Raw genomic sequence first — 19,900 nt, forward strand, 5'->3', positions numbered from 1 at the left:
CCACTCTGCAGAGAGATTCAGAATGCAAAACTGACAGAAACTGGGTGTGATGGGTAAGAGGGGAGATGGCGGAACAAACCGCCCCACTAGAGCACCCTGGTGGACGAGGTCGCCCGGCTCCCGCTGCCCTTCCCGCGGCGACCACTGCCCCAGTCGGTCCCTGCGTGCTCCTGGCTACCGAGTCCTTCCACCATGCCCGATCCCCCATAGGATGGCGCTTCATTTTACAAGACACACGAGGCCACCGAGGGGAAGACCAGCTGTGCGCTCACACATAGGCAAGGGAGACCACCAGAGCGAACATGGGGGCTGCAGAGAAGTCAGTGGTGCAGGGACAGACCGCGCAGGACAAGGAGGCAGTCTGTGCTCCCCAGGAAGCAGGGGAGAGCTGCTTACCTCTGGACGGCTGGCCTGAGGACAAGGGCAAAGTCTTTTCTGGGAATCCTTACATTTAGTTTTAAAAGGCAAATATAAATTCATCACTTAAAAATATGGTACAGACGTCAATCATGATCTGGCACAAAGCGGGTCTTTAAAATCCATAAAATCTGATTCTTGATTTCAACCTAACTGTGATTTAAGGCCAGTGAAATCTAACAGCAGGAACCCCTAGCCACATCCTTGGAGAAAGGGAACTCCCTGAGAAGGACTGAGGGGAGGCCAGGGCCAGCCCACCAGTGCCCACCACACTAACTGTGTCTTGGAGCTTTGGTGAAGAGGGAGAGGAGTCACTTTCAGGAAAGCAGGGTTTGGAGGCAGTTGTAGATTCCTACAAGAAATAAGTAATGAACACGGTTACTCTATTTGATATCTGACTTCATTCCTCACTCTACTCACAGTAGGAGAGCATCAACAAGCTAGCCAAAGGAAAATGTTTTCCTTAGTACTCTCCTTCTATCTTCAGCTCCAAAATGAATACAGTGCTGACTTTAAAACTACAGATGTTGTAAAGAGTTTAGGAAAATGTGGTAAATTTTAAAGCAATTATTGTTAAATAATGCATACAGAATTGTTCAAAAGCAAGGGTGCATGTTGCCTTAAGATCATGTTGCCGTACTAGCTTCAATTAACTACACCCAAAATATGCAAAATCCGTCACTGGGAGAGAATACACAGTGGTCACTACACCAATGTGCTCTCGGGATAGTAGGGAGGCGTCCCCAGCACCAGGCAGGAGACGGTCACGGGAATGACTTAGAAACTGCCAGAAGGAGGATTTCATTTTACTCAACAGCTACAGGAGAAACTAAATTAAACTGCTATTAATGTTTCAGTTAATTTATAGCTAACTTTCCATTGATTAGAAATAAGAAAGATTTTCTTTTTTTTAAAGTATTCATTGGAAGGTTTTTATTAATTTCAAAGAAATGAACATTTTATAGTGGAGAAAACTGGACATGCCTCCTTAGCCTTGGGATGGTGACATCACCCCTGCAGGAGGCACTGAGCAGGGCCCAGCATCACCAACATCTCAGACAAGCAAGATTGTAAAATGTAAGGAAGAAACCTAAAACGCAAAGATTCATGCTTCACCAAAAAAAAAAAAAAAAAAAAAAAAAAAAAAAAAAAAAAAAGGCTTTTATGAGTAAGCCTCTAAGAATAACATCAGAGCAAACCGACAGTGAGTTTGAAGCCTCTGCTTTGTCAGTACTGAAACACAGTATATAATTTCTACTACAGACATTTATAGGACTATTCAGGCAGATAAACCTAAAAAAAAGTGTTTGGTGGAAAATGCCTAGCTTGATTTAAATTTTCTCCATCCACTTAGATGCTTCAACTAACTTCAGAAAAAGAGAATTACAAAAATCCTGTCAATACCTATTGATTGTCCTATCAAACAACCCCTCTGTGCATCTACCTTTGCATCTCTATCACTCTAGTTTTCTATGCTTATGGAAAGTGGAGAAGGTATTTCAGAAAACCTGGAAATTATTTCTTATAATAACGCAAAAACCATGAACTCAACAGTCATCCACTTGGAAGAAAGTCTTCAGGGTTACCTCCTACACAATTTCTAAACCCAGAGAACAGTGAGAGATTACAGGCAAACCCTGCCAAGAGGGAGCTTTCAAACCAAACGTCTAAGGCCAACAGTACTAATGGAGAACATATCAAAATCTTATCAAAAAATACCCTTACAAGAAGAAATTAATGTCTAATCCCCGCTGAGCCTCACTTAAGTTCTTCTGAGAACTTTGTATCAAATGAATAGTAAGTGTGATTTATTTTTCATAGCAAGATCAATCTTACAGAAATAACAACAAATGGAGTAATAATGCATAACAAATATAACTACTGTAAGCAAATAACTTATACATTTATCATAAATGTATATGCATATATATCTTTATAAAACTAAAAATAGCAGTTTCAGTAAAAACCATACATAAGCAGACACACAGATACTCCCTCTACCCCCACCGAGGTTACCTGCCAAATGAAACAGGATCTTGGTCATATTTAACAACACTTGCTTTACAGTATTAGCCTTCTATGATTACATCCTGTGTCATACACACTTCACTCCTTACGCATCTTGGGTAGTTTGTTCTGGGATAGTCCCTTTTCATAACCTCAGAGACTGCCTTGTCTTACGAAGGCATATAATAGATTATAAAAAATAGAAATGTCCAGCTGCTGAAGCAATTCCCTATGGATTCACCTTATTAGGCTAATGTAGGGAGAGGGGAGATATTTCTACTGAAAACAACCTACCCTCCGATCTCAAGAAAACCATATTCTCACCACTCTGTGGCAATCAGGTGAATGAGGAGATGGTACTAAGAATTTCATGCATATGACTTTAAGCAACAGACGGAAAATAAAGCTCGAAAGAGATAAAAAAGGAGTAAGAAATTTTAAGAAAATGTCACCAATATCATCATCCTATTTGTTCCAGCACAAAGAAACAGGGGGTTGTTTCAATGCTGACTTTTACTCTATATTAGTATATGAAGAGCATTCAAAAAGTTCATGGAAAACATCCATTATGGAAAAATTATGCATGGATCTCATAAAAATTTTCTGCACCCAAATTGATTTAACTCCATTTCATACAAACTTTTTGAAGTATGTTCATACTGTATTTAGGCACTTTCTATAGATCCTGAATTGTAATCTTACTTGGAGTTGAACAAATTTTTCTATTAAAAATCTCCAGGAATCTTACCCACCGGGGTGAACCTCAATGCTAAAGTATTTTCAAGCCTGTCTTCAGTAATTAAGTACAGACTGCAGAATGCTGCTGCTTTGACATGCCCTCCATATTCAATAGCAGAACATCTTTACACGAAACACGGAGAGCACAAATAATACAGCCACATGTCATCACATGTGCACATCAAATGCTTACGCTGGTTCAAAACAAAGAATCATACTTAACAATAGGAATGCTATATAAAGTAAGATGTTAGTACAGATGGGAACAATTCACCATGAAATATAATGCACAAAACTTGCCAAAATCCTCTTTCCTAAGAGTCCTACCTTGTCATTGGTGTCCAATACAATGGTGCTGTGTCTCCACTTTGTCAACACTATTGGTTCCTGCAGCCGCCTGTCCAGGCTCCTACTTTTAATTATTTCTCTCTGCTGCTGAGATGACGCACTATACTAAAGAGAACAAAATGCACTTCATTACTAACAGAAAAAACCAGTGAAGTTTAAACATGCTGATTCCAAAGATACGTGCCTATTAAGCAGAGTTCACCCCGCAGCCCCATTGTGAACATTCTAGACTCCTCTTCTCATCTCTCACCAGCACTGTGGCACAACCGAGAAGACTACAGATTTGGTGTTGGACAGATCAAGCTATGTCTGGTAAATGTTTACCCCCCTGAAGCTTCTTCAGGTGTAACACACGCGTAACAGAAATACGAACTCATTCCCTGAGTCACTCAAAAGACCAAAGTATAAACCTGCCCTGTCAGGCTCCCAGTAACTACTAGCTATCATAGTCTCTAAAATGAGCTCCTTGCATAAATGCACTTCCAAGGTTGCTTCTACTTCTAAAATCCATACGAATTTCATTTCAGGCTTGGATTTTTAAAATAATGCTTATGTACGCAACAGGGATTTCATATTTAAGGACTGTTTTTCCTGGCTAAGAATTTTGTCTTTGTTTCCACTCAAAAGCCAGGTGATGATTTGTTCTTCTGAAGTGGGACTAGTTCTAAAGGCCACCCCTAAATATATCAGTTGTGTACAAAGAACAGGTTGTGCACAGAAGAAATTTCTGCAAAATGAAGAGTAGGTTTTCAGGCGTTATTAAATCATGTAAATGTTTGCAATGAGAAGGAGAAACAAGAAAAAGCACGTGAGATATCCAAAACCTTAAGAGCTACGTTGTCTTATGCAGGCAAAATGACAAACGAAAACCAGTATTCTTTTTAATGGACACACTCTTCTTTTCAAACTATACTTGTTACCCACTTCGCCATGCTTAGAAGTCAAGCGAACTTTGGGCCGGCATTGTGGCGCACTAGGTTAAGCTGCAGTCTGAAACACTGGCACCCCATATGGCGCTGGTTCAAGTCCTGGCTGCTTCGCTTCCTATCCAGTTCCCTGTTAATGGTCAGGGGGAGCAGTAGAAAACAGCCCAAGTCCTTGGTCCTCTGCACCCACATAGGAGACCTGGAACAAGCTTCTGGCTCCTGGCTTTGGACTGCCCCAGTCCTAGCCGTTATGGCCATTTGTGGTGTGAACCACAGGATAGAAGTTCTCTCTAACTCTGCCTTTCAAATAAATAAAACTTAAATATATATATATATATATTTCAGACACATCAGATGCCCCCTGAAACAACTTCCAGATCCCGTTTCTCTCTCTCTCTCTCCAGCTGTGCTACATAATAAATGTGGTATTTACCCACACACATTTTTTACGCTTCAGTACACACTTATGTATCAATGAACACACTGTTTTATGGGTTTTTTAATTTTGTATAAATAAATTAGCACATGCATCATTTTTAAAAAAAAAAGATATTTATTTATTTGAAAGTCAGAGTTACACAAAGAGAAGGAGAGGCAGAGAGAGAGAAAAAGGTATTCCATCCACTGGTTCACTCCCCAGTTGGCCACAATGGCCCATGCTTTGCTGATCCAAAGCCAGGAACCGGGAGCTTCCTCAGGTCTCCTACACGGGTGCAGGGCCCAAGGACTTGGGCCATCTTCTACTGCTTTCCCAGGCCATAGCAGAGAGCTGGATCAGAAATGGAGCAGCTGGGACTTGAACTGGCACCCATACAGGATGCTAGCACTGCAGGTGGCGGCTTTACTAGCTATGCCACAGCACCGACCCCCACACGCATCATTTTCAACTTTTTTTTTGAACTCATACAGCCTCATTTTTGAAAGTATCTATGTTGGCTGGCACTAAGCAGCCCTAGCTCACTCATTTGTTTCTTCTCTAGAATAGTCTATTACACAGGAAAACTACCATTAGCCATTTTGCTACAAACAGACATGTCAAAGGTAGCAGCACTAATCTATACTCCTTCCAGCAGAAGACGAAGCTTTGCACTGCCCCACATCCATCGGCATTTGGCACTGTCAAGCTTACACATGGGTGTGTACACAGAAAATACAAAAATGTACACATATGACACTGAGAGGGGAATTCACAAGATTTGTGGAAAATAGAATTAAAAGAAGTCTCTTTGGGTACAAAAGGACTTTGAAATCCATGCAGATAAGGGAGTTTCAAAAAGCCTATGAAAAATGTATACCTGGATTTCAATTTCTTTTTGCACAAAACTCAACTTTTAATCCCATTCTTCTACGAAGATTCAAAGTACCCTTATATGGTTTAAAAGATTCATCTGAAGGGTGAAGTGCTGCCTCGCTGCTTTATTCATTTTTTAATTTATTTCAAAAGCAAAGAGGCAGCGATTTTCCATCTACTGACTCACTCCTTAAATTCTTGCAACCAACAGGCCTGCGCCAGGCCAACGCCAGGAGCCCAGAACTTAACCCTTGTCTCCCATGTTGGTCTCCCAACACTGCTGCCCTCCAGGGTGGAACTGGAAGCAGAGCTGGATCTGAATCAGGTACTATTACATGGGCTGCAGGCCACTCCGTGGTGTCTTGACCACTGAAGCCATTAAACATTTTTTTTTCATTTTAATATTTATTTGTGTGTCTGAAAGGCAGAGTGACAAAGAGAGGGGCGAAGAGACAAATCTTCCATTTGGTGATTCACTCCCCAAATGGCCACACAAGGGCTGGGCCAGGCTGAAACCAGGTGCCTAAACTCCATCCAGGTTTCCCATGTGGGTGCTAGGGGCCCTAGTTTTGACTATTTCTTTTTTTACTATTTATTTATTTATTTTTTTTGGACAGGCAGAGTGGACAGTAAGAGAGAGAGAGACAGAGAGAAAGGTCTTCCTTTTTCCGTTGGTTCACCCCCAAAATGGTCACCACGGCTGGCACACTGTGCCGATCCGAAGCCAGGAGCCAGGTGCCTCCTCCTGGTCTCCCACGCGGGTGCAGGGCCCAAGCACTTGGGCCATCCTTCACTGCTTTCCTGGGCCACAGCAGAGAGCTGGACTGGAAGAGGAGCAACCAGGACAGAATCTGACGCCCCAACTGGGACTAGAACCCGGGGTGTCGGCGCCACAGGCGGAGGATTAACCTATTGAGCCGCGGCGCTGGCCTATTTCTACCATATTTTCAGACTAACTTTTTACTAGAGAAATGGTTGGTTTTTAATGTTCATTTTGTATCTAGCAACTCAGAACGCTCATCAGCTTTAAGTCTGTAAATTCTCTTGGATTTTCTAATAATCAAAAGAATAATTATATCTTTTCCTTTTCAACTGTATTATTTCTTTCTCGCCTTTATTTACTTGTTGAATAGAAGTAGTGATTTAAAAAGTTCTAGTCTACTTGAGGGGCAGCAGGTGATGGCTCAGGTAGCTGGGATATACCACCCATGCAGGCGTCCCGGATTGAGTTCCTGGGTCCTGGCTCCCATCCCAATCCAGTCCTATTCATTGCAAGCCTCTGGGGAGTAAACAAGTAGAAGAGAGCTCTCTGTCTGTCTCTCTACCTTACAACCCACCCCCCCTTCTCAAACAATTTCAAAAATTTTAAACCAAGTTTTAGTCTAGCTTCTAACTCTGACAGGAAATCTCTGTACTCTCCATGAAACATGAGACAATATAGACTAAATGACAGAGGACATTTAACATGACGTCTCAGGACATTTGAAGTGATTTTCTTATGGAAGTACATCCCTGGGTCATGATTTTTTAAGCATTCTGAAAATCTTTTAACAGGTATGTTCAGGCCAGTTATATTTAATGTAGCAATGTACATGTTAGAATTTAAGTGTGATATTTTTTAAGATTTATTTGAAAGGCAGAGTACCAGGGACAGAGAGTCAAAGAAGTTTCCATTGGATGACTCATTCCCTAAATGCCTACGACAGCCAGGGCTGAGCCAAGACGAGCCAGGAAGCAGGAGCCTCATCTGGGTCTCCCATAGAGGTGGCAGTGGCCCAACACTGCGGCCATCATCTGCTGACTTCCCAGGTGCACCAGCAGAGAGTGGACTGGAACAGAGCAGAGTGGCCGGGTCTCAAACCAGTGCTCTGTTACGGGATGCTGGTGTCAGAGGCAATGATAAACCCACTGCCATCTGCCACCATCTGTACCATGACACCGGCCCCGAGTCTACTGTTTCATTCTCTTCTGTCTTCTCTTTTGTTATCACTCTTGTTTCTTCTGTCCTGCCTCTCTGGGGGCTACTTGAGCAAGTTTTCCTATTACATTTTCGCATATCTAGTTTCACTGAGTCACTCTTGTTAAGTTTTCTGGTGCTTGCTCTAAGGATTCTAATGCAGGTATTTAATTTAGCACAGTTTGCTAGTGTCAACATGTTACTGTCTCAAGTGGAATACAGAAACCTTCCCAACAATGGCATCCCTTTCCTCCTTCTTGCCACTTGACGATGAGTTAGATGCCAACTCTGCCTAACAGTACTACTTCACAGAAGTGCCAGGAATCTGTCAAACACTGTTCCAGAGAAGTCTCCCAGAAGTCAGCCTTGACATTTCCGGTTTTCTTCAGTCACCATTTCCCTTCAGTTTGAAAGGGAAACCCCCACAGCAATTCTTTGGGAGCAAGACTGCCAGTGATAAAAGTCTTCCCTTCATTCTGAAAATGTCTTGATTTTATTGTCGTTCCTGATGAGATCTTTGCTGCGTGTACACATGAAGGTTGACAGTTCTTTTCTTTCAGCATGAGGTGTTACTTTCTTCTGCCTCCATGGTTTCTGACAAAACCAGAGTCATTGGAACAACCATGACCTCACAGGTCACAGGTGGCTTAGTGAGTTCTTTCCAGATGGGTGGGGTTTTTGTTTGTTTGTTTTAAGGGATGGTACAGAGGTTATCTTCTATTTTCAAAATTGTAACATGACTGAATATGGATTTCTTTGGGATCAGGGAAAGAGAGACCTTCCATCTGCTGGTTCACTCCACAAATGGCTGCAATAGCTGGGGCTGGGCCAATCAGAAGCCAAGAGACAGGAGCTTCTTCTGGTCTCCCATGTGGGTACAGAGGCCCAAACATTTGGGCCATCTTCTGTTTTCCCAGGTGCATTAGCAGGGAGCTTGATCAGTAGTGAAGTAGCCAGGACTTGACTGGCACCCATATGGGATGCTGGTGCCACAGGCTGCAGCTTTACCCACTACACCACAGTGCCAGTCCCTCAGCTCAAGTTTTCAAAATCTATTTTCTCTCTGTGGCTTAGATTGTATAATTTCTAATAACCTAACCTCAGTATCACTGATTTTTTTAAGATGTATTTGAAAGGCAGAGTTATAGAGAGAAAGGAAGAGACAGAGAGAGAGGTCTTCCATCTGTGGGTTCACTCCCCAAATGCCCCCAATGGCCAGGGCTGCACTGGGCCAGGCTGAAGCCAAAAGCTTGGAATTCCATCCAAGTACATCCGTAAGTTCTTGGCAGAGGTCCAAGTACTTATACCATCTTCCCCTGCTTTCTCAGGTGCATTAGGAGAGAGCAGGATCAGAAGCGGGGCATCCAGGACTCAAACTGGCACTCACTTGGGATGCCGGCGTCACAGGCAGTGGCTGAATCCGCTGCCCCACAACACCAGCCCCAGTACCACTGATTCTTTTCTCTTTCCCCTGAATTCTGCCCCTGGCCCAGCCAGTCAGTATTTTCCTTCTGAGGATTTTCATTTGGTTCTTTACGGTTTCCATTTCTTTGCTGAGACTCTGACGTATTCACTCATCTCAAGGGTGTTCATACTTGCTGTGGTAGCATTTCCATGAGAGCTGCTCTAACACCCTTATCAGAACTCCCTCAGTCTGGGCCATCTCAGTGTTAACAGCTATCATCTTTTCCCGTGGAAGGGAGATTTTCCCGGGTCTTTATAGGATGTGCAATTCCAGGATGTATTCTGACATTTTAAGTAATTTTTTTAAGACTTTGATTTCTATTTAAATTATTCTATTGTAACAGGATGCCAATGTGTTTAGGTTGAGAATACATATCTTGGACCACTTTTATGATCTGTTGTTCAAATGTCAATTTAGTTTTTAAAATCTTTTTACTGCCGTTTGGCTCTGCCATTTGAACGCTGTCCAGAGGCCAATTTGAAACTTGGGCAGTACTCCATGCCACATTTTAGTTTCTGAAGCTCCTACCGTGCTATTTCTGGATATTTTCCTGCCTGGCCACTAGAAAGACGCCTAGGACTTGTGCACAATCTCAGTATCTCCCCCTCGCCTACCTGACCCTCCTCCCAGCCTCTCCCTGAATGGGGGCTGCTATGGTTTGTTTGGGGCACGGTGAGGATGATTCACACGGCTCCTTGCATGTGCTGGGGCAGGCTGGTCGACAGGGCTGCAGCCGCCCTGAGGGCTGGGGCAGGGATGAGGAAGGTGCTGTTTCATGGATGCTGGTTAGGGACGGCTGACAGGGATCCACACCCCGTTCTGCACAGCACATGATGCAGAACGACATGCTTCCTTTTTTGTTGTTCACCAAAAATGTGGCAGGAATAATGAAAAGACAAGAAAGAATGGCTTTCTTAAGGTGTCAATCATTTCCTTCCACAGATATGGGGGTTGGCTAAAAAGTTAGCTGATCTAGAACAGCTCATTCTGCTCAATTCTGCTCCCTGTATCTCTCCTCCTCCTCCTGTGTCCAGTGGGCTAGCCTGGACATGTTCCTCTCATGGTAACCAGAGCAAGCCCTGATGCTCAAGCCCATTTCAATACTCTGCTCTCATTTCAGCAGCCAAAGCAAGTCACACGACTGAACTCAGTGAATGGCAGGCAACACACCCCATCTACAGCAGGAAAGATGTGGGCAGGGTGCAGAATGCAGCCAATGGTGCCAGGCAATCAGTCTGTTCACCATCTGATGGCTTTTCAGTCGTCTGAAGTTCTGCAGACTCAGCAGAATTTGTCAACATGTGGATTTATTATGCATCCTGGTCAATATTCAAAGCATATTTTTTATTTAAAGACTCACGCCTTTCTTCAATTCCCACAAATTATATTTTTTAAATCTTATTTCCCTACCATTTCTTCCATTCTTTTCTTTTAGGATTGCTACCATATTGTTATAGGGAACTTTCAACCCAATTGCAATCTCTCTTAACTATGTTTTCATATATTAAGAAATATATGAGTAAATACAGCACTCTAGTTCTTGATTTTCACGCTTTATCTGGGGTTCTGAGTAAGACTTCATCTTCAGTGGGAAATGTTTTGTTTCTCTCTCTTCACGCACCCTCCCTTATTTCTCCTTCCCAACCCTCCCTCCCATCTTGCAGTTTTGTGATTGCTTTAAGCTACATCCAGTCCAGAACCAGGTATGTTTACATGAATGAGTGTGCATATTCTATTTTACTCAGCTGTCACATGAACAAGTTTCTTATTCCAAATTTATAACAAACTTCCTAAGGCTGAAGACCATACCCCATGTCCTTGTATTCATCACAACACCTACACAGTACTGAACACCGAAGAGGTATTCAGAAAACAGTGGTTAAATTAAACTTCTAATATTTGCATTGGGGGTTCTAAGTCTATTTGACAGAATAGTCTTAAATTGCTTAGGGTACAGAATTTAACTTGCAATTGCTTTTACTCATACAGTAGATAGGGGTTCTAGTATTTTTCCACACTTCCTCATTTCCAGCTTAGACAATTTAAACCTCCTCCTCACAACCAATTTAACTAGCAGGTCAAGAAACTGCCAAGACCTAACACTTTACCCTAAGAGGCCGATGGCGGCAGGAGCTGAAACATGATGCTGAAAGTGAGGACCTAACTCTGGTGACAGGACAATCCACATCCATTTCTACTACTGAAGAACGACCCCGTGAGATTTCGATGGAGCTCAGATTCTTGGTCCTCCTCCTCTGCTTTTCACTCAAGCCATCTCCAGAAACGACTGGGTGTCCAAGCACTGAATCTGTGATTCTGACCAAGGAAAGCACGGAAGTAGTAGAATTCCTATGGGAATATTTAGCCACTCTTCAGAGAAGTCTCCAAACTGTTCCTCATATATGAGGAATCTTCAAACCGTTCACGAAAAGTGTGCATTATGAAAAACCATGAGTAGATTTCAAAAAATTTTCCCAACAAAATACCTCATGCTAACTTGCTGCAATACATCTGTGCAGGATCTAGTCTGAGGCACTAAGAAACTAAGACATCAGTCTGAAAAGAGCCCTGGGCATTAAGAACAAACATCAAATTTATGGTGATGGCTGGGTAGAAAAATGGTGAAATCAATGATGCTTTATGAGAAGTTCATGGGGACAATGACCCACAGAAACCGACAGTTTACAAATGGATTACTCATTCCAAGGGACATGATGATGTTGAAGATGAAGTCTGTGGTGGCAGACCGTCCACAGGAACTTTGTGACCATAAAATGGACCTTGTTCATGGCCTAACTGAAGAGGACTGACAACTGACAGCAGAAACAACAGCCAAAACCACAGATGTCTCAACTGGCTCAGCTTACCCAATTCCGAATTTAAAAATAAAGTGGAGGGGCCGGCGCCGTGGCGCAGTGGGTTAATCCTCCGCCTGCGGCCGGCATCCCATATGGGGGCCAGTTCTAGTCCCGGCTGCCCCTCTTCCAATCAGCTCTCTGCTATGGCCTGGGAAAGCAGCAGAAGATGGCCTAAGTGCTTGGGCCCCTGACTCCGAGCGGGAGACCAGGAAGAAGAGGCACCTGGCTCCTGGCTTCGGATCAGCACATCTCCAGCCACTTCAGCCATTTGGGGAGTGAACCAACGGAAGGAAGACCTTTCTCTCTGTCTCTCCCTCTCACTGTTTGTAACTCTACCTCCCAAATAAATAAATAAAATTAAAAAATTAAAGTGGAGCAAACCTTCTGCTTGATTGGTGCCCAAACTGCCGCACCCACATCAGCTGCAGATAAGAACAGAGTTTCAGTGGAAATTTCACGCAAGTGGGATCAAGATTCTGAAACATTTGTTCACAGAATTCTAATAGGGGATAAAACACGGCTTTAATAGTATGGCCCAGAAGACAAAGCACAGCTAAAGCAATGGCTGCCAGCAGGCAGAACTGGTCCAGTCACAGCAGAGCCAGAAGTCACGAGAGTTAATATTTCTGGAGTATGCTCAAGGCATTTTGCTTATTCGCTTTTTGGGGGACCAAAGAAAAGTAATATTTGCTTATTAGGAGAAAGTAGCCAATGTTCCAGCAGACAAATGCCTGGGAAAACTCTGCCAGAGAGCCACTCCCAGTACAGCAATGCTCCTGCTCCTCCGTCTCATCAAACACACACACCGGGACAACGGGAGATCATCCACCTTACAGCACTGACACTGTGAAATTCCCAGGATCTTCCCTTTATGGGCAGACTAAACACCCAGCATCGTGCCTACAAAGGTGTCTGGAACTCGACAGGGCTTATGTTGAGAAAGAAGGCTTACAGGAACCTTCTGAAGTCCCCCTGTAACAGCCTCTTCCCTTCAGATGGCCCAAACCTGGAACCAGTCGCTCAAGAGAAGCCCTTGACTGACCGCATCACGCCAAGGGCTCAGAGACCCCCCTGAAGGAACACACTCAGCTGACTAGCTGAGGCACTGACAGCAACTGTGACTCAACTTGTCCACGGGAACAAAAACAATTCATGTATGTTTAAGCTTTTTATTAACAAAACATAGCCTTCTATAACCAAATAACTTTCAGTGGACTTTCAGCAGATTTTTCTCTTGGTTTCTTCAAAGTCAGATCTCATATTTTATGACTGGCAAAAGCAGTCACTGTTGCATGGTTTTCAGTACTTAATAGCTATATCCCCAAAATATATTCTTAGCTCATATATAAATTATTACAGATTTTGGCTATCACAATTCATAAAATTTTTCTTTTCAAAGTAACCACATCATACATGATTAAATTGTTTTTATAAATGGGATTAATTTCAAAACGTAATGGTTGAGATATTCTATAACTTCTTTCTACACATTTCTTTTAAAAATATTTATTATTTATCTTATAATGCACACCTTTTTCTCTCAAGGTTGGAACAGCCATATTAAGCTTGGGATATTACTTACCCATTAAAAATCTTATTGAGAGCCAAATTTGGAAAATAACACACTATATAATTTTTTGTAGAAATTTAACTAAAGATAAAAAACTTGCTAGAATATCTCTCTACTGCTTACTAATGAATGTCACAAATGCTGAGTCTTCGTACAACCTTGAATTTTAAAGAGTAAACAAGATTTTATTTTCTGAAGCAGATTCTGAATGTATAAATTACAAGTGATAGGAATGAGAAAAAAGCCACAACTGGTTTATAGAATATTTCATAAGTTACGGAATATACAAAACTTTCACCCTTGAAATGTGAGGAGCAGTTTATGGCACTTTTAGATGTACTTTTATTTGGATCTCTCTAGATTCCTGGTTATTTTAAGGTTTATAAGGTAAGAACATAGTGTGATATCTTCATAACTCTTTGCAAATGAATTTTGTCATTAAAATATAAAATCTGTATATTTTTAAAATAATAATATTGTATAAATGTCAATTTTAATATGACCTCTAATTGTGAAAGTGTTATTAATTTAAACAAAGTGGTTAAAAATATGCAATAACTTTTTTCTGAACTGGGAAAAAGATAAAGTACAAATGTAAATGTGTGATAAAGAATCCAAAAACACTTGTTTGAAGATTTGATCTGTTTTTTAATTACAAGAAAATACTGGGCTATATTTGATAGGCAAATTAAACAAATATTTTCTTTATCTACCCATCCCCACCCCTAACAAGTTTCCAGGACAGCACCTGTGTTGTTCCACAGGATCACCAAATTTTTAAAGCTCCAAGTCATGGAGCTCTTTTGCTATAACACCGACTCATATTTACAAGGGTACCCTTAAAAATCAATTACAGGCTATATACCTTACCTTCCTAGTATCAGTCATATAATTTCATAAAGTAATTAAAGGCCAGAAACTAGTCACGGAAGGAAGAAACTATGATAGCATTACTTTATTGGATCAGTATTTCGCAACCTTTATTCAGTTTAGTAACACCTTGTGATTTTTTCTTTATTCATGTGTCATTTAAACTACTAATATCTTTAAATTGACTTAAATTTCCTTAAAAACTAATGTATATGAAATAACTGATACCACAATTTTGCCAATTCTAATTGTTGTTTACTACATTATTAAAATATTACACCAATTAGAACTGAAATGTTTGCTCAGCTGTCACTTAAAATTAACTCAAGTGTCAATAATGACGTGTCCATGACTACTCTGAAACAGTGCCTTAGATAAAGTCAGCCACAGTGTGCATACCTGTCTGAAAAGAAACATTCAGGCTAGGTCCCAATGCTCTTATCACAGCATACTGCCTATCCCAACCAATGCTGACACAATTTTAACAATTACAACACATATTTAATTCAAGGTAATTTGAACATTGAATTACTTTTATTTCTCTTAAAAAAAAAAAGATTAAGTAAAAGACTTAATGTAGAAAACATAGACTCCTGGAAAAAGGTGTCATTATTGGCAGGAAGAGAATTCTTATCTCCTGGGATAATGAAAGACCAATTTCAAGTTAAACCAAAAAACTGAATAGGAATAATTAGTATAATATATCAAAGATAACTGCACATCTTTTAAAAATTTAGCCAGTCATATACTTCACGATGAATTGTGAAAAAACTAGTCTTGTCACTTTTAGAACTTGGGTAAAAATTTAACAACAAATCTGCTGAGACTATATTCAGATATTACTTCACCTGCTAATTTTTCATAGAAATTCAGCGTTCAGAGTCATTACCTTTGGCAACTCCCATTCTGACCGAGATCCATCTGCACTGTAGTAATATTGTCTACCTTGATCATCAACGTGCTTGAGCCACTATAAAAATACAACAGGTTTATTTAAATAAAAGTGAGTTTAAGCCACTACTACAGAGACAGTAGACATTATTCTTATACTACTTCCACAAGAACACTGCAAAACAATATGACAAACTTAGTAGACTAATAGAGTTGCATTTTTGATTTGGCAAGAAGATATATTAATACTATATTGTGTGTTTTTCTTTCTCTTTCCTCCAATGTTAGGCTAGTGATTCAAGCATCACTTAAGGACATAACAAGGAACAAAGCCCTGGAACACAGCACACTCCCATCCTGGAGACAGGCTGGGGAAACTGACAAAGGGGAACTATTTTTCAATCTCTAAAAACAAAACTAAACTATTTAGGCCTCATTCATGAGAATCCTTGGGATTGCCTGCCTTAGTCAATACATTTTATCAACATAATTGAAGCAACAATAGCAAGAACTTTGTGCGGTAGAATAAGGAGGAACAGGGTCGTGGGGAGGGGACATGATCTTGGTTATAAAATAAACGAAACTATTGCTGCCTTATGTTCTTAGGCTAGAAAGAGAAGCAAAAACCAACACCGCCAGGTATAATACACATATAGAATGTCAACATTTATTCCCAACCAAATTAATCATAAAACACTAGATTCATGGCTTTTAACAAATTTGGTTATAATAATTTTAAAAAGAGAGTAGAGGCAATGTACAATTACAGATGGTTGAAAATAATTCCAAAAAAAAATGCTTCCTGAAGAAATCTAAACACAACATCCGACAGGTCTACCTATGACAGGTCTGTTTGAAATGGCCGTCAACAGCACACAAAGTCCCATCATTGTGAGCAGTCAAAAACCATGAATCAGTAATTATATATTGCCTTTTCACATGGTTGGTCGGCATAATTACAGAATTACAATGAAGAATAGTCTCATGAGTTTTTTCTTAAAATATTACTAAAACCAGTACACAACTATGTTATGAGAGAATTCTGTCAAGAAACACTAGATGAGAAAAAAAGAATGTACCTTTTCATTAGTATAGTCACTGGTATATAAGGTATGCCCACGTTCATCCAGCTCTTCTGACCAACCCCTGGGAGCAGAACCACACTGACTATCTGACTGGCTGTTACAAAGGCTCTGGAAGTTCTCCTCTGACGAAAGCAGCTATAAATGGTCAGAAACACAAGGATTTTTCTTCTTTGAACATCAACATGCAGCAATTGAAAATCTAAGAGATCAACTTTTCTTGGCTATAAATAATAAGATATTTTGAATATATTTGAATAGTTTTGTTTAAAACAAACTAGTTAGTCGTTAAGTATTTAAGTATTATAAGTGGTGAGGTAAAAATTAATAATAGTTATTTTGACACATTAATGCAATCCTAGAAACATCACAATGAAATGGAAAACGATGTTTTCAGACAAAGGAGTGAGAAATGCTACCTTCCATTTAATGCAGCTGTCCAACAGACACCACGTTAACAAGCGACAGGGATATACGTGTGTGTAAACGAAGGGATGAGGAAACTTCAGACTGTTAGGACGAGTTTCTTGAAAACCCTCACTCCTCTGCGTATCCCATGAGTAAGATCAGAAATCCAGTAGGGACACAATAGGGGTGTGCATGATAAACTTCAGACATACAAAGGGACTTCAGAAAGTTCATGGAATGAGAAGTTAAAAGGTAAGTTGTTTGGTGCAAAAGATTTTTGAAATCCATGCATAGTTATTTCCTAAGACACACGTTCCACGAACTCTTTAAGTTACGCTTGTACAAAAGGAACACACTGGAAGACCGAGAAAACTTAACAGTTATTGATGCTTCTTAACAAACCGGAGGTAATACAATGTTACTAAGCAGCCATCTGTTTACTGCACTTAAACCTCATTTATTCAACAACCAATCATTTGGTTAATCCTCATGGGCAATTGATATTTCCTATCACCTCTAGGTAAAACAGTTTCAGACTATATTTTCTACCACTGTAACTTAATATGAAACCTTGAAGATGGATAGACTCTCAATGTCACATGTAAAGATACAAAGAGTACATTATTAACTTTTCACAAAAACTGACATAGACAACTTTGCAGAAGCATTACATAAAAGTGAGCTGTGTTTTGCAACATAACACTTTGAAAAAATGAAAAGCCTAATTCAAAACTTCAGAATGTCTTTTTATTTAATTGCAACACCTTAAAATGTAATCCTGTGTAGGAGTACAATGAAATATTTTAGAAGCTGAATAAAAGAAGGAAATCTAATTAGTAAATTTAATGCAAGAAAAAAAATCAAAATCACTAAATCAGTTTTCCCATAAATATATAATTTTCTAGTTGACAGAATGTTGATCACAACTGTCCAATGTTCTCTTCTGGTATGACAAACAACCTTCAGTATCTTGGTATGTTTTACCCAGAGGAACTCTGAGATCTTGATACCTACTGGTAGAAAACAGCCATCTAATGGCAATTTAATAAAAAATTAGGATAATTTTAGCAAGCAGTCTCCAAACGTTAACTGTTCTATATTAGATAATTCTATGCTGGAGGGCAGCTGGCTCAGTAAGTTTGGGTATATTCTGCAGTGAATGAGCCCTAGCTGAAATGTAACAGGCCTGCTTACAGGAACGTGGCAGGTAGGTACATCAACTGGTCATCTGCATGAATACAGTTAAAACTGTTACATTAATCATCAGTGAGCAAGAGGCTAGTTGAGAAACACCCAGAGGTCACCCACTAAGGAGAAGCAAGATCCAGGGAGCTAAACAGAATAAAAAGACCAGCTTTGTTCTGGAAGGCATTTGCAAAACCTCAAACTGGAACACTGTTCTTCAACGTCATGAAAACCCTACAATGCAGAGCCGAGATCCCCCAAAAATTAGACCCACAGAGTATGAGTGATCAGAAACAAAACTTGCCCTTTTATTCCACACGAGGAAAATCGAAGGAATCTTCCCCAGACCACAAGGCAGTCTTCATGCATCCTAAGTTACTGCTACCCAGGTGGCCTAGAAAACCAAAGCTGACATCCCCATCGTGAGCTCCTAAGAACCACAGTCGCACATTAAAACAGAGAACAGACACGTCCCACTACCTCACGAGGCTCAGGAGGAAAATAGACACCATCAGAAACCTCACATACCAGAAATCAGAAAAACAAAACACAAGTGGCCGACATCATGGCACTGCGGGTTAAAGCCCCAGTCTGCAATATGGGTGCTGAATCACATCCTGGCTGCTCCACTTCCATTCCAGCTCCCTGCTAATGTGCCTGGGAAAGCAGCAGAAGATGGCCCAAGTCCTTGGGCCCCTGCACCTGCATGGAAGACCTGGAAGAAGCTCCTGGCTTCAGATCAGCACAGCTTCTGCCATTGCGGCCATTTGGGGAGTGAACCAGTGGATAAAAGACCTCTTTCTCTCTGTGCCTCTGCCTCTCTGTAACTCTGCCTTTCAAATAAATAGATAAATCTTTAAAAAAAAAAAAAAAAAAAAAGAAGAAGAAGAAGAAGAAGAAGCAGAAGCAGAAGAAAGAAGTCCCGTGTTCATGCTGCAAAGTGTCCTTATATTTTTGGAATAAAATATGTTGCCTGCTTCAAATGGTTCAGGAGAAAATGGTGTGTGTTTGGGAGGATCAAAGGACACAGAAATAAAGAGAATGTGGTAAAATGGTAAGAACTGGAATATCTAGATGAAGGTCCGTGGTATACTGATATTCACTGGAACAGTCACCTAACTTTTGTCTAAGTTTAAAAGTTTTCAAAGTAAAAGACATTGAAACCCTTCCAAATAAAAAATAACACTTTTTTAAAAATGTAAGTACTGACTCAACATCAAAGAAAGACACAGATAGATACAAAAAATGAAGAGGAGCTAGATTTGGAAATGCTGAGGATGAAGCAGATACCAACACAGGAAGCAGATCACACACACACCTAGTCAGAGTTCCCAAGTGGGGCAGTGGCTATATACAGATAATAGCTAAGAATTTTCCAGAACCCATCAAAGACAGGGATCTTCACATCCTTCAAGAGTTCTAACCACAAAGCCCCAGCTGGAAATAAAGACGCCTTCACTTAGTCACATCAAAGCGCAACTGCAGAGATGGGGTCTTAAACGCTACCAACAAACCTCCCCTAAAAAAAGACAACCTGAAAGCTGAATTCCCAGCATCAACAATGGCAGCCAGTACAACACGATAATAAAATCTCCCACGAACTAGGGAAAACCAAACACACAGTCAATTTAGACCCCTATATTCATTAAATAATTCTTCAAAAACCATGGGCAAAATCAATAAAGTTCCAAACAAAAGCCAAGATTCTAAGAATCTATTGGTAACAGATACTGATAAGGGACTATTTTTTTAAAAAAGATCTATTTATTTACTGGAAAGGAAGAATTAGAGACAGACAGACAGACAGACACATCTTCCATCTGCTGGTTCACTCCCCAAGTGGCCACAATGGCTGGGCATGGGCCAGGCTGAAGCCAGGAGCCAGGA

The 19,900-nt window shown here is 40.7% G+C and overlaps 1 protein-coding gene across 11 annotated transcripts in view; it reads right to left on the reverse strand.

Moving 5' to 3' along the window:
• The window catches only part of ARHGAP12 (Rho GTPase activating protein 12), a 133,927-nt gene that overhangs the window by 28,910 nt on the left and 85,117 nt on the right, over positions 1-19,900 (reverse strand). For 2 of the 11 annotated variants that reach the window (XM_002717285.6, XM_070056089.2), the window contains exons 5-8: positions 16,418-16,558; positions 15,337-15,417; positions 3,490-3,615; positions 695-769 (exon numbers count right to left, since the gene is read on the reverse strand). In XM_002717285.6, coding sequence (XP_002717331.4) covers positions 695-769; positions 3,490-3,615; positions 15,337-15,417; positions 16,418-16,558 — 423 coding nt within the window. Of the gene's footprint in view, positions 1-685; positions 770-3,489; positions 3,616-15,336; positions 15,418-16,417; positions 16,559-19,900 lie in introns of all 11 variants that reach the window. The other 9 variants (XM_089311886.1, XM_089311885.1, XM_008268008.5 and 6 more) reach the window with 5 other exon arrangements.

This window comes from Oryctolagus cuniculus, chromosome 13 (assembly GCF_051225735.1).
Source record: "Oryctolagus cuniculus isolate XC-2025 breed Fujian yellow rabbit chromosome 13, ASM5122573v1, whole genome shotgun sequence".
Taxonomy (NCBI): Eukaryota; Metazoa; Chordata; class Mammalia; order Lagomorpha; family Leporidae; genus Oryctolagus; species Oryctolagus cuniculus.